Here is a 13,980-nt window from a genome sequence, read left to right as displayed (position 1 = left end):
TGCACACCTGGTTCTTTTTTTAGCATAGAACTGATGTTCTCAGTAAAAACTAGGAAATATGTGGTTTCCAACAGTCTCATCAGCTAATGGATGTAAAGTCCAGTATTTGTGTTTGCCAATATCTAAACATCTGTAGTACTTTGTAACTAGTATATGAAAACTTGGCCTAGCTTAATTTACTAGTCTCAGTCAGTCTTCCTATGTTCTATAATTAATAAAGAGGGTCCAACAAGCAAAATGTCCCCTCATCCCAAATGCCTCATAAAAAATCAGATTTAGATGAATTCATGAATTGTGTCCAGGATTGTCTATATTTTAGAAATGGGAAATGTGCATAGAGTTTCACTGGCCAGTTAATTGTGTGTCAATGTTGACCTAAATAGCAAATTTCTCTATTTGGGCAGTTAATCCAATTATTTCTAGTTAATCACCTGGAAAACACCAACAAGTAGCTTGACCTGAAAAAAAAACCAACATGATTTACATTTCTTTTCTTGCTGAAAGTTTAACTGATTTTGCTTACCTAAAACTGAACTAAATTTTTCTCCAGTCCCATAGTGATTCAATTTCTAGGCAAGAAAAATCTTGGTTAATCTGGGAAAACAGGCTATTTGCCCTGATTAAATGAGTGTACAAACACTTCACACCTACTTCAATGGGACTATGATTTCCTAGTAGGAAATCTGCTTGATGTTTAGGATTAAAAATACTGGTTTCACCTCACTCAAGGATTCAGGAGTTAGAATGAAAAAGCAAATATGTAAATACCAATAGAACAAATTTGCATGTACTTCCATGAGAATCAGGGCTTTAAAATTCTCAGATTCTATGAATTACTTTTGAGTTATGATTGAATTAAACTTAGAGGTTTACTGGGAAAATTTGTGGACTACAAAAGGAAGAAATCACTTTTCTCAAATCAATACTCCATGAAAGGAACAAAAAACAAACCTGTTCCATGTGTGTATAAATCTATACCCACATAAAGATTTGTAATTTCAAAGTGTCCTGAATTTATTCATCAAAATGGTAAGAATATGAAAATGAAGCAGATCAAAACAGAGCCACTGGGACAGAGGTGATTTAATTAATTTTAGGATTTAAGTTTAGATCTGGAATTACAGTAGTAGAAGAAACAAAAGGAGATTGGAAAGCAAACACTCTGAGGTCTGTGAACATAACTTCCGTTGATGGAGGATTGATTGACCTGTAGGACAGATTTTTCCCCTTTTTTTTATATTTTTTTTCTTTTTTTTTGGTTTTCAAGAATTCTAGGAAAAACTGGCTGAAAAAGAGACATTGTGAACCTGCTATTAAATGATGTGAATTTTGTTATTCTGAGCCAGGCAAATATGAAGTCAGTCCATCAGTAGTCCAGATGCATTGCTCACAAATTATTCTGCTAACCTGTCAAAATATGGGAATAAATTTCAAAAGTTACTGTTCCACTCAATCCCAGCCCTCTATCCCAGAAAGATCTCTGTCCTAAGTCATGGGGGAAAAAATTACATAGATAATTGGGATAAAAGAAGTTTACAAAATTATTTAAAGAGAATTTTAATTATTCTTCAAAGAGAATAATGCAAGAAGAAAAGGAAATACCCAAGAAACACGAAACATCCAGACACCTTTGAATGATCATGGAAGAATGGAAGCTTCTTCCCACTGTCTTTAACTGAAAATTCAAATTTAAGTATGAAGATAAGATGCACAGTTAAAATTGAACCCCAGCACCAGTGGAAGGAGGTTATTTCAGGAAAGCTCAAAATTGTGCATTGAATTCACAATTTTCACTCCTCAGTGAAACAATTATATCTGAAAACTCAGATACAGCCAGCTGTGTATCAAAAACAGAGGTCTTGAAGCTGAGCTATGACCAAAAAACTCAGAAGAAGAACAGAGATAGTTTAGAGAATCCATGTGAAAGGAAAAGATTGGAAAATCCAAAGCAGAGTGAAATTTTTTGTGGTGTAAATGCTTTGCACCCAAGCCCAGAGTAACAGGAAGCCCTAATAGGAATGTTTGTTAAATGAACAGTGGTGAACAGTTTGAAAGCTGGAGGTAAGTTACTAAAATTAATAATGGCCAAAAACTCACTAAAAGAGTAAAAGATTCCCAGGAGAGGTATTAATAATCACATATCTCCTAATTATGTGGAAGATGATGATGTTGTTGAGGTTGGACCCCTCATTACTTATCACTGTGATATTCTGCACAGGAATTAAAGGAATGTAAATAGAATTATTAAGGTATGAAAATCAACTATTTATTGACAAAACAGTAATGAAAATTTTCATATTAAAAAAATAGAATCTGAAGGGACCTTGGAGGGATTAAATGATAGTGTTTGACCCACATCCATATTTCTGCTGATGGAAAACATGGAAAGGTTGGAAAAGACCTCCAAGACCACTGAGTTGAAGATTTGTGTTTACAGAGTGCATATTTAGCTCATATCCCACCTAAAATATTGGTGCTTATAATGACTAGAAGGAAAATTGTGGGGAATTCATTTAGGAATTACAAGGGGAACGTTAAGCCTGCACTAAGAAGTAGAAGGCAAAACTTTTCTTCAGAGAAATCAGTGAAAATTCTCAAAAATTAAAGAGAAAGTTGCTATCAGTTCACAAGATTATTATGTCGGTCTGGACTGAGCAGGAGTCCAAGTCTTGAAAACTGGAGAAATCAGTGGCAAAATAAGTTAGCTATCCATAGATTATAAAATATCTTGGCAGCAGGATTTGGTTTGGTTGGAAGCTCTTTCCAGACTGGTGGGAATATCAGAAAGCTCTGTGATAAGACACGGTGCTTCCAACAGGAAGGATGGCCGAAATTATCCCCTCCCTCTCCCCTTCCTACTGCACATTCCTCTCCTTGTGCCAGGTAAAAATGAGCTTATTGCAAAATATTCCTGCATTTTTTCCCCTCCTGGATAACGGGTTGTTTGAAGGCAGGTCATTTCAGTCACCTGGTTCAGAAAGTGACACCACAAGTGGTTGTGTTTTTGCCGCTGAGGAGCTGGCACTCAGCCCTGTAAAGGTGGGAAAAGTGGCAAAGGAGCTGGGAAATCTCCATTCACTGCAGGGACAGAGACAAGTCAGGATAACCCATGGGATTCTTTCAAAAAAATGGAGGTAAAGGCTTAGTTAGCTAAAAAGAGATGGAGAAGAAGTCAGGAAAATCTCAGGTTTGCCAGGAAATTCCTTTGGGTACAGAAGAATTAAGGGGTTACCATGCCCTGAATTTATTATAAGAATTCCCCCCACAGCAGATTCACTAATTCATCAATACAAAAGCGTTTCTTGATCCCACTCAAACCTTAATTTTTTATGCATTAGTTGGTTATCATATCATCTTATCATCATCAGTTATCTTATCTTTTCTCTGTTGAGGATCCCACAGGATGAGCAGAACCCTGTTCTGTGGGCAACCAAAGGTCCCCCTGTTCTGTTGAATTTCCATACCCAGTGGTCACGTATGGAAAAGCTGAACCTCTGTTGGGACATGGCTCCCAAAAAAAAGATGAGAAACACTGTAACTAGAAGGGGTTTTATATCTGACTGCAAAAACATTAAACCTCCTACTGACTCCAAACAATATTTGGCATGAAGTTCTTGAGTGGCTGAACATGATTCTTCTGCATCAAACTATTGTGAAATGAATGGGGAAGCAATTAATGTAACAAAGCCAGGAGGATTAAGGTAATGTGGATAAACCTTTGGAGCTATGAACTAAAGGATTTGCATCCCAAGGAAGGTGATGACTCCTGTTTGAACAATTGAGCAGCACCAGAGATATTTACCTTCTTCCCATCAACAGTGTAGAGCTTCTTCACTGGGAACTGCAGAATCTCTGTGATCTCATCCAGGAGCGTTTTGAAACTCCGGGCATTTCTGCGGTTCAGGATGATGGAGCGCCGAAATCCACTTTCCCCGTTCTTAACCAGAGTAATTTTCTTGGGTATTCTGGGGCCATGGTGAGTGAAAGGTGTGGAATAATCTTCCAGCTTTCCCTCCTGAGCCGCTCTCCTTATGGTGCTGGAGGGGCGACTGTTCCGTGGCGGGGCCGGCCTGTGTCCCCCAGAGGTGATGCTGATGGGCTTCACGTACTTCTTGTCGGAGCACAGGTAGCAGCCTCCGTCCTCCAGCTGGTCCAGCTCACTGATGCAGTGTATTCCTCGTGGGGTGGTGATGGTCCGGACCCCAAACGGCAGCGGGACCCGATGGGAGAGGTCATCCATGAGCGCGTTGAAGCTCTTGAAGCTCCGCTGGTTGATGGCCATCTTGACTCCTGCAAACTGAGGGTCTCCACTCTTGAAGAAGGTTATTTTTTTGGCTGGAGGGACCTTGGTGAGGGTGCTGGCCCGAGCCACGGAGGGGAGGGGTGGCTCATAGTTGTAGGAGCTGGTGGTTGACAGGTAGTCAGCAGGCACCTGAGTCATCCCTCTTGCTTAAAGATAACTACAAAGAGAAGGAAAAACAGAGTGGTTTGTTTGAGTCAGGAAGGATCAGAGCCTGACTGGTGTGGGAGCAAGGTTTGTGCTCCTCACAACAGCTCCATCATGAGCAGATTGTACCAACAACCCTTAGGAATTAATGGATCAGGCAGATACAGGGAAGCACAGCGAGAAGAGCGTCCATATCCCTGCTCCTCACAGTCAAACCTTCCTGGGCCTGCAGATTCCAGTGGGAATCCAGTCACTGTCAGTCACCCCTGAGGCACAAAAAGCATGAGTCAGACCCCAGGCAAAACCCACAAAAAGTGCATTGCTGTCCTTTGGAGTTTTGTGTCTTCCTTGCTTATATTTTTGAGGTTTTTTGCGAGATTATCAGAGCCAGTGATTACTTCAGCTTTATTTTTACAAGCACAGCACTGAGATTCTCATGTAACCCCTTAACCCCATGGACTGGAGCATAACATAAACCAAAACAAAGCAGAATTTCTTCAAGTTGTGATTACACTTTGTAGCACACAATCAGTCCTGAGCTCACTGAGGGGCAGAGCAGTCTGGTTTTAGAACAGGCCATGCCATTATGTGCTGAGTTCTGGATGAAAAATTTCAGGCAGTTATGCAAACAAATAACAAATAGCACGAGATACAAAACAGAGCTACAAAACTTGGTTCTGCTAAAGAGTGGGAAAAATGGAGATTGGTTGGGATCATCTGCCCAGTTTTTGTTGGTGTCCTTCACTTTAAAAGATAAACTGATTTTGGTGTTTCAGTCTGGTGGTTGCATGCCACATTTGGAACACAAATGGTTTTAATGTCATTGTCCTGATGAAGACAAGACTCTATTACTTGCTCTTGTCAAATCCACTGTCATGGAAACCAGTTGCTAAAAAATTCAGACCTCCCATGGAATGAACTATTATGCCCAAAAAAGAAGACACTTTGATTTTCACATGAAAAAATAAAAGAGTTAACAATATTTTTCCAACTGCTAAAATATTGGCTGTAATGAGCACAATACATTTTTTTCATGAACATGAGCCCCAGTTTGCTCTGAGTGAATTACTCAGACTTCAATGGAGTAGATGGCACCTAGATATATCATCTTCAGGTCATTTATCTGCTCTCAGATAGGAAATAATTTAAATTGTTAGTAAGGAATCAGCAGAATTTTAACTTGCAGAAGAGGGTTCTGGCCACAAACACTTACGTACAATTTATTTTCTAAATTCTGTTCTTAGTTGGTATCAGTTTTCTATGGTAACTTTCAAAAAATATCTTACAAGAAAGGAATTTTTTTTTAGTGCTCACGAATGAATTAGAAACCAGTAAATGTATTTATAATGAAATGGTGCTTTCAGTTTGCTCCTGGTTACCTCTCCTGCAGCAGCTGAATGAAGTTCTAGTTTGAATAATTGTGATAATAACAATTTATTCTTTGGAGAATCAGTTTGGTGACCACTGCCATTAATGGGAATTTTGTCTCTGCTGCGGCATTCAAAAAGCTGTAAATGCTGAATTTCTCTACATTTTAGAACAAAACCACTATATTCTTACCACAGTACCCTCAAGTGCAATATCTCTGCACGTTGTACTACAGAAAATGTTCCAATAAATGGAAGTTTGAGCTCAGCTAGGTGAGAAAAGACATTAGGCATCATTTAAAAAACCATTATTGTGACAAATCCCTCCTTTTGTACACCCAGGCACACCCCAAAGATTTCAGTATGATTTATTCTTTCCACATACACGTTTCACCGAGCAATTATTCACTTATTTATTTCCCAATTAAAGGTCAATCCATTACTCCAACTCATCATTTCCAGGGAAGAAATATCTTATTTCTCTATTTTCCAACAGCTTCCAGAAAGGTGGGTTCAACTTTTTCTCCACAAGCCCCACACTGGAGCTTTCAAACAGTGACAGCATCATTTCCAAACAAATCCATTATCCAAATTGTAGTCACTGGACAAATGGTGATCCACAATATGCTGACTGCATTCCCAGAAATCTAAACTGCTTCCCAAGGATTTATTGGACATTTTTCAGGTTTTTAAATCATATTGTAAGAAATACAGGAAAAAATGAAATACAGGACAAGTCATAATGCGCTTTCCCAATACTACTTTTCTTGGGGAATAATTTGGTTGGATTGTTATGGGATGACTAATTTAAAGGAATATTATTCCTTGAGTTTTGGGTGATAGAGCTGATTACCCACCTCAGCCTAGAGGGTCTGTCAGACCTGCTCTTACAAAGCCATAATTCCCCTTCAAAAAAGTAAATATAAGCAGTTCCCATACAGAAAAGTTTAATATTATCCATTTGAAGGGTCAGAGTTGGAAGCAATTCTACTGTTAATCTGCAAAGGAAAATGCTCACCTTGCCCAAATACACCTTTTTAGAGAAATAAGAAAAGCCTAAATGGATATTTTTGTACTTACATTGAAATACTTCATCCCTCTGGCTCAAGATGGCTTTTTCTTACAGAATATCCAAGGGATTAAAAATAAAATCAACCAAATAATAATAATTTAGGAAAGCAACACATCCAGCCAGCCACCTACAGGATCAAACACACTGGAAAAGGCAGGGAAAAAAATGTTAACAGGTTACCTGCTGTCAATCAACCTGGCCTCAAAATGACTGACCACAGCTTGGAGGGTTAAGCAGGGCTGTGTTGCTAAGGATAGAAAGAAAAGCCACCTAAGCTGCTGGAGGAGGCTCTCAAATCCACTGGGGCTTTAGCCACAGTTTGTCCAATCCCTCTTTTCCTCGTGTCCATGTAACAATCTGACTCCGCTCCGAAATCACACCACTACAACTGGAAATGCAATCCAAAGTATATTCCTCTCTTAAATACAGGCCTGCAGAGACCTGGAAAATTTTCCTGATCCACTCACTAAAACACTTTGGAATCTTGTTTTTGGCAACTCCAGGTAAATCCATGGGACTGGAGTAAAGATGATGGTGGCTCTGAAGGATTTGTGTGGATCTGTCTCTTCTCACCTGGTGGATAGTCCCATACTCAGGACAGAGATAACACCATGACAGCTTTTTCAGGGAAATATTAACAGGAAAGTCTGGAGAGCCCTAACCCCAACATTTTCAATTTCATGGCAGATGTCAAAGTCACATCTCAGAATGATGCTCAACAGCTGGATCATTGAGATTTGAGCATGAAATATGGGCAGATAAACACGTGGATGACAAATAATGGGAAATCGCTTGTTTGCTCATAATTCCTCTAAGAATAAATAAAAGAACAGTAAAACCTGTAAGAGCCTTCCTATTTTGTCTTTCAGTTTCTACTCGCAAAAAAAGACACGTACAAAAACAACAACAAAAAAAAAAACAGTTGGATTTAGGTACAAAATCAGTGAGAAATCTCACTCCTGCATGGACTGAAATTATTGAAGATTGGACCTGATGATCTTGGTTGGTCTTTTGCAACCTTAGTGACTGTGATTCTGTGATTACTTACACAGCCTGTGCACCTTCCTCTCTCCCAGCACCAAGCATATTCTTTTGTAGAAACAAATTACATGCAGAGAAATCAGGGTCCTAAAGGGCTTCTATTACGAGGGCGGGGATTTGGGGATCCTGCAAGAATAATTTCAGCAAGGTTTACATCTCAGATTCTTAGCAGGAATCTTCTAAATGTAATATCAGTGTAGGAACTGTTACAGTCCTCTTTGTACAGCACTGCTTTCCGGCTGTGGATGCATCTTTGAGGGTCCAGAGGCCATTCCTGTGGGATCCTTGACCCAGAGGACCAAGGTCACCTCTTTGTGGGTTTGCACTGAGTATAAGAGGTCACAGCTCTACAGGAAAATGTGTAGAGTCCATCCATGGGAAAGACTGAACCCCTCATGGAGGCTTTTCTTCACACTCAGGGCTGTGCCAGGGCGCTGGTCCCTGTTTTTCAATTTCCCATCAGAGTCTGAAATGAATTCTCAAGAAGATTAAAGTGTACCAGGCAGGGAAGTCCTGGACTTCTCAACCCTATCAAACCTCTGTTGCTGGAATTCACACAGGGGAAGCTGTGTGACCCCTTAGCCAAAACCTAATGTAATGGTTCGGGTTGGAAGGGGCATTAAAGACCCTCTCATTCCACATGCTGCCATGGCCAGAGACACCTCCCACTATCCCAGCTTGCTCCAACCTGGCCTTGGACACTTCCAGGGATCCAGGAACAGCCACAGCTTCTCTGGGCACCCTGTGCCAGGGCCTCACCACCCTCACAGGGAACAATTCCTTCCCCATAACCCATCCATCCCTGCCCTCTGGCACTGGGAAGCCATTCCCTGTGTCCTGTCCCTCCATCCCTTGTCCCCAGTCCCTCTCCAGCTCTCCTGGAGGGCCCCTTCACTTGCAGCATTAACATCTGTTCACATCAGTGTCCCTTGCACTACTCTTATCTGGGAAAGTTTCTTTTCCTCCTCCTCTCTCTTGGGGGTGTAGATGAAGCAGAGGAATCCAGAAGGTGCCTGAGCCAAGGCAGGAGATCTGTCAGGGAATGTGACTCCATGAGCTGAGCACCAGGTCTGTAACCACTGTTCAAGGCCTTTAAGAGGAGCTTCCAGACTTGGTTTAAATACATTACATTATCAAGAATCCATCGCATCCAGCAGTGACAGCTCATTAATCCCACTTAATACTAAAACCTGCATCTTTCCTCTCGCCTGAACAGTCCCAGTGTCAAATTTTTTATGACTTTAGTTGATTAATCAGGTTGCAGAATTTTTCTGGAAATTTCTCCTCTCATACAAGTAATTTTAGCTTCTACTTCTGCAAAGTAATTTCTTTCAGACGGAAGAAAAAAATTACAGACCACCACTAACATTTGGAATGCAGCTGGTTGAAAACTCTAGGTTTGTCTTCCTGGAAAATCATAAACAAAATTATTTCATGTGGAATTTTTCCCAGAGTAGGTGAGAGTTTCTAGCTAGGAAGATGGATCAGTTTGAAGATTTAACCATGTGTTTCTAAAAAAAGCTCATTTCAATTTTTCATGTGCTCTTTTTGATGAAGAAAAATATTTTTTAAATATCAAAGGGATCTTAATTAACAAGAAGTATTTGTGGTCTGACCAAGACAAAGTAATGTATGGAAAATTACAAACTTTGAGAAACTTGATTCATAAAAAGATAAAAGCATTGAATTGGAAAACAGATTATCCATTTCCCTATGAATATATAATAATTATCTGAAAAAAAGGAGACAAAAATAGATAGAATGTATATTTTCTCTTCAATTAATTCGTTAAATTACTTGGAAAGGATTACAAAAAAGACTTTTAAGTTTTTCATTGTTTAGGAAGGAGATTTCTGATAGACAACGTGTCATTCCATTCCATGAATGAATGAGCCTAAACCATTCCTCACTTTTCCTCACCCAGGTCCCTGTCAGAGCTGGTCTTAAAGTCATGGAAAATCACCTCTAGGTAGGAAGAGTGTTGGAGATTTGAGGGATTGACACCATTCCTTGAATCTCAGTGTTGGGTCAGAAAGGAAGCTGGAAATGCAAACTCTGTCTTCTGTGCCAAGAAATCATCTCGATTTGACAGCACCTACGGCTTAGAACATTTTCATCAGCTGTTTTCTAGGAGGGTTTGTATTCACTGCATCTAAAATAATTCATTTTTTTTCCCTTCTCTTCTGGGATTTTGCTGGGAATTTGAAGGGTAGATGGATGGGTAAAGGCTCCATCTCTAGAAACATTCATGGACAGGTTGGGTGGAGCTCTGAGCAATCTGGTCTAGAGGAAGGTTCCCTGCCCATGGCAGAGGGGTGGAATTACGTGGTATTTAAGGTCCTGTCTATGATTCTAGGAGTGCATGATGTGGATAGAAATTATAAGAGCACTGGAATTATTGAAGCTGGAGAAGGACCTGGAAACATCAACATCCTTGTCTAGAACTACCTAGAGCAGGGTAAAGGTATGGGATAGAGACTCTTCCCAGAAGAGTAAAGCATTGAGACATGGCAGACACAAGTGGCAGCAGGAAAAAGGTTATTTTGGTAGGAGAAAAAAAAAATTTGTGATGATGATGAGAGACTGGGGCCTCAGAGGTGGAGGAACAGCCAAGTCTGAGGATACTCAAAATGCATCTGATCTACTGAGACTAAATCAATGTAAAATAAGTGAGTGTAAACCCTGTGAAATCTCTTCCAGACTAATTTATTTTGTGATTTAACAAAGGCAAGGCAGCTTCTACAAAGGTTGCCTCCACTGGGTCAGACTCCTGCCTAATTCACAGTTTAATGTGATGCATCCTTTGCAGCCACCTGAACTGTTCCATCATCAGAGATGTTTTCTGGGATCTGATGGAATATTCCACTTCAAATTTCTTTAACATTATTCTCTCTTCTCTTTTGTGATCACTATATTTCCTTCTAAAAATTTAAATATCCGTTCATACATGTGACATTTGGTTGGGAGGGGGAAAATTGGTGGGATTTTTTTGACAGGGTAAGTAGGGCTTTTTATTAGTTTGGAGTTTTTTGTAAAGAATGCACTTATTTTTCTTTACTTGGGTCCATACAATTTTGAAACAAGTCAAACCTCAAAGCACAGCAACCCAAGCTGCATTTCCATGTAGAATCTCTAATGCAAAGGATTGCAGCGCACTTAGCCCAGGTAATAAAGAAGCCCAGCCTTCTGGAGGATAAGAATTAGTCTCAGGGATCAGATGCATCTCCAGAAATCAGCCTGCTGTTCTAGATGTATTACCTAATTAGTCTTTCAGCTACAGGTGCAAAGAAAGAAAATCTACTGAAATTGCTGAAAAGCCAGGGTGCTGATTTTTAAAGCATTATTTTTAATAATGTTCCTAATTTATAAATTTTTAAAATTTAAAAAAACCTTAAATTTATTTTCTTATTTTTAAAGCATTTATTCTGTTACAAGGTCTCTACAGTTGATACATCATTTTCCATGGGTTTAAATCATGAAAGTGAGCACCTTCCACATGCAATGAAGTACAGGAGTTGAGAGGCTTTAGAGGTTGGGTTTTGGAACGAGATTGTGTTTCAGGTCCCTTCCAACCCAAACCATTCTGTGGTTATTCCTTTGGCAAGAGGTGTCCTCACCATGCAAATAAAAGGTGTATTCATGAAGCTGAAGACCAAACTCCTGGTATCAGTTCAGAGGCTAAGGACCAAGCCCTAAAGATTTGGTTCCAGGATCAGGACCTCAGACACGACAGACCTTACCAAGACTGGTTCTAAACTAAGGCTTGGTTCAAACTCCTCAGTGCAGTTTTGCCTTCTGCTTAGGCTGCCTGTGGAAATAGTGGAGTAACCATCCCTCAAAATGTTCAGAAGACACACAGATGTGTGGGGCCATGGCTTAGTGACAGTCCTGGGTTCAGGGTTGGACTAGATGATCTTAGGGGGATTTTCCAACCTCGATGACTCTTGTGATTTTTGATGGGCAGGAACAGGGACACTGTGATTCCTGTTTGTTACCCCTTCCCACACATCCTGTTGTCCCTGTCTCAGAGTCCCTCTATTCAATCACGCTGTGACATCTCCCCCAGGGTGCTGATAAGCACAGTCCTCTGTGAGATTAAAACACTCTCCCACCAGAGCAGACCTAACAGAGAGGACTGCTTTATTTTCCTAAAGAAATGTAGGATTCTTCTTTCCTGAAATGAAAATAAGGGTTTAATAAACTGGAGGCAGAGAGATACCCAGCTGTGGTCTGTTGAAACACTCAGAGAATGGTTGAATTGGAAAAGAACTCAAAGACCATCAGGTCCAACCTGTGACTGATCCCGAGCTTGCCACCCAGCCCAGAGCACTGAGTGCCAGGTCCTGTCATTCCTGGGACACCTCCAGGAACTGGGACTCCAACACCTCCCTGGGCAGCCCATTTGGCTGGGACAGCCCCAGTGACACCGTGACAGGATCCGACAGCAACAGCCACATCTGGGTGTTTCGGGGTCTGCACTGTTTATCTCCAGCAACAGGGCAGAAACACCTCTAGGATCAGGGACAAAGCTTTTGTTTCAGAGGGTGTTTCTGGCGCTGAAGCCAGGCATTCCCCAGTGATAATGCTACAGGTAATCTGCACTGCCCTTCATTCACATTTTTGGCAATGTTGGGGAAAATAACTTTGTATTTCCTTTTGAGGTGAAGTCTGATGCCTATCTTTCTCTGCATGTTTGTATCAGGAAATTGATAAACAGAGGTGCTATTTCTCTTTTCTGTAATAATGAGGGATAGGACCTGAGGGAATGGTTGGAACAGTGTCAGGGGGAGGTTGAGGTTGGATATCACGAAAAGGTTCTGTCCCAAGAGAGTGGTTGGGCACTGGAACAGCCCCAAGGCTGCCAGAGCTCCAGGAACATTTAGGCAATGCTTTCAGGCACAGGATGGCATTGTTGAGGTGTCCTGTGCAGGGCTAGGAATTGGACCAATGATCTCTGATTTCATCTCACCCTTCCATCTCCGGAGATTCTGTGATTCCACGATTCTATTCATCACATCAGACAGAGGAGAGAGCATGGAAAAACTGGAGCAGCCTGCCCAACTCAAACCTAAAACTGTACAATTAATCAACTGAAAGGAACATGATCCCAAAACCACAGGTGCATCACAAGGATCAGGAATGGGCTGGGCAGATGTCAGCAGTTCTTCTGCCTCCCTATGGAGACTGTCTGGTGGGGGTGTCCCTTGATTCCATGATCACAGCCACCCTGTGCCTCCCACCTCTCATCCCAGGGCTGTTTCCAGCTCAGAGGAGGAAGCTGAGGCACACAAGGAGTTTATAGAGAAGCAGCTGTGGTCTCCTGTGCTGGTGAGCTCCTCTGTAACAGGGAATTCCTCTCTCTAACAAGGAATGATGGAAGAGGCTGAGAAAGTTCAACATCCAGGGGAGAAAAGCAGACGACTGGAGTGAGAAGCTGAAGAACCAGGAATATGCATAAAACCCAGGACCTGAGGCAAGCTGTGCCTAAAAATTGCCACCCAGAAGCTGACTGCTGAATGAAGAGAACCCCCACAAGCTTTGGAGAGGTTTCAATCTGCAGCTGGATCTGGCCTGGCAGCTCAAGGCTGTACATCAGGAGAAGGAACTTACCACAGGTTCCAGAAACTGCATGGGTTGGAAGGGTTTCTTTTTCTAGTTTCCACAAAAAAACACTCCAGTCCTTCCTCAGGACAACAGACAACCTTTGAAATACACAGGCACTTTATTGCTCAGACCTCCAGAGCTCAGCATGTGGTTCTCCATATATCCAACAACCATTTGCATCCCAGTGTTTCCATCTCCATAAGGCACAAGTCAATTTCCTTTACACCACCATCATTTCCTTATTTTCCATTTCCAATAAGACATTTACCTGAGATTATTAAACCTTTGAATGAAACATTGGCTTTTTTTCCTCAATACAGATCTAATTTTTTCTGACCATTGTTAACATTTCCAGGCCCCTTTATATTTCTCTTTCCTTTCTTATACCCTCAGCTCCTTCCAAATGATTATCAACTTTGATTTTCATTAACATGCCTTTTACACTCTTA

At 41.0% G+C, this 13,980-nt stretch overlaps 1 protein-coding gene across 1 annotated transcript in view; it reads right to left on the bottom strand.

Annotated features, from left to right (window-relative positions):
* The window catches only part of RP1L1 (RP1 like 1), a 44,445-nt gene that overhangs the window by 22,415 nt on the left and 8,050 nt on the right, over positions 1–13,980 (bottom strand). Inside the window, exon 2 of the mRNA XM_088052635.1 lies at positions 3,803–4,460. Within this exon, the coding sequence (XP_087908761.1) occupies positions 3,803–4,441 (639 nt within the window). The 5' untranslated portion in view covers positions 4,442–4,460. The remainder of the gene's footprint in view (positions 1–3,802; positions 4,461–13,980) is intronic.

This window comes from Pseudopodoces humilis, chromosome 3 (genome assembly GCF_049639895.1).
Source record: "Pseudopodoces humilis isolate 2021_Gansu_Grassland_sample_001 chromosome 3, ASM4963989v1, whole genome shotgun sequence".
Lineage (NCBI taxonomy): Eukaryota > Metazoa > Chordata > Aves > Passeriformes > Paridae > Pseudopodoces > Pseudopodoces humilis.
The sequence above is the reverse complement of the archived record's forward strand: the minus strand, read 5'-3'. Positions and strand labels throughout refer to the sequence as shown.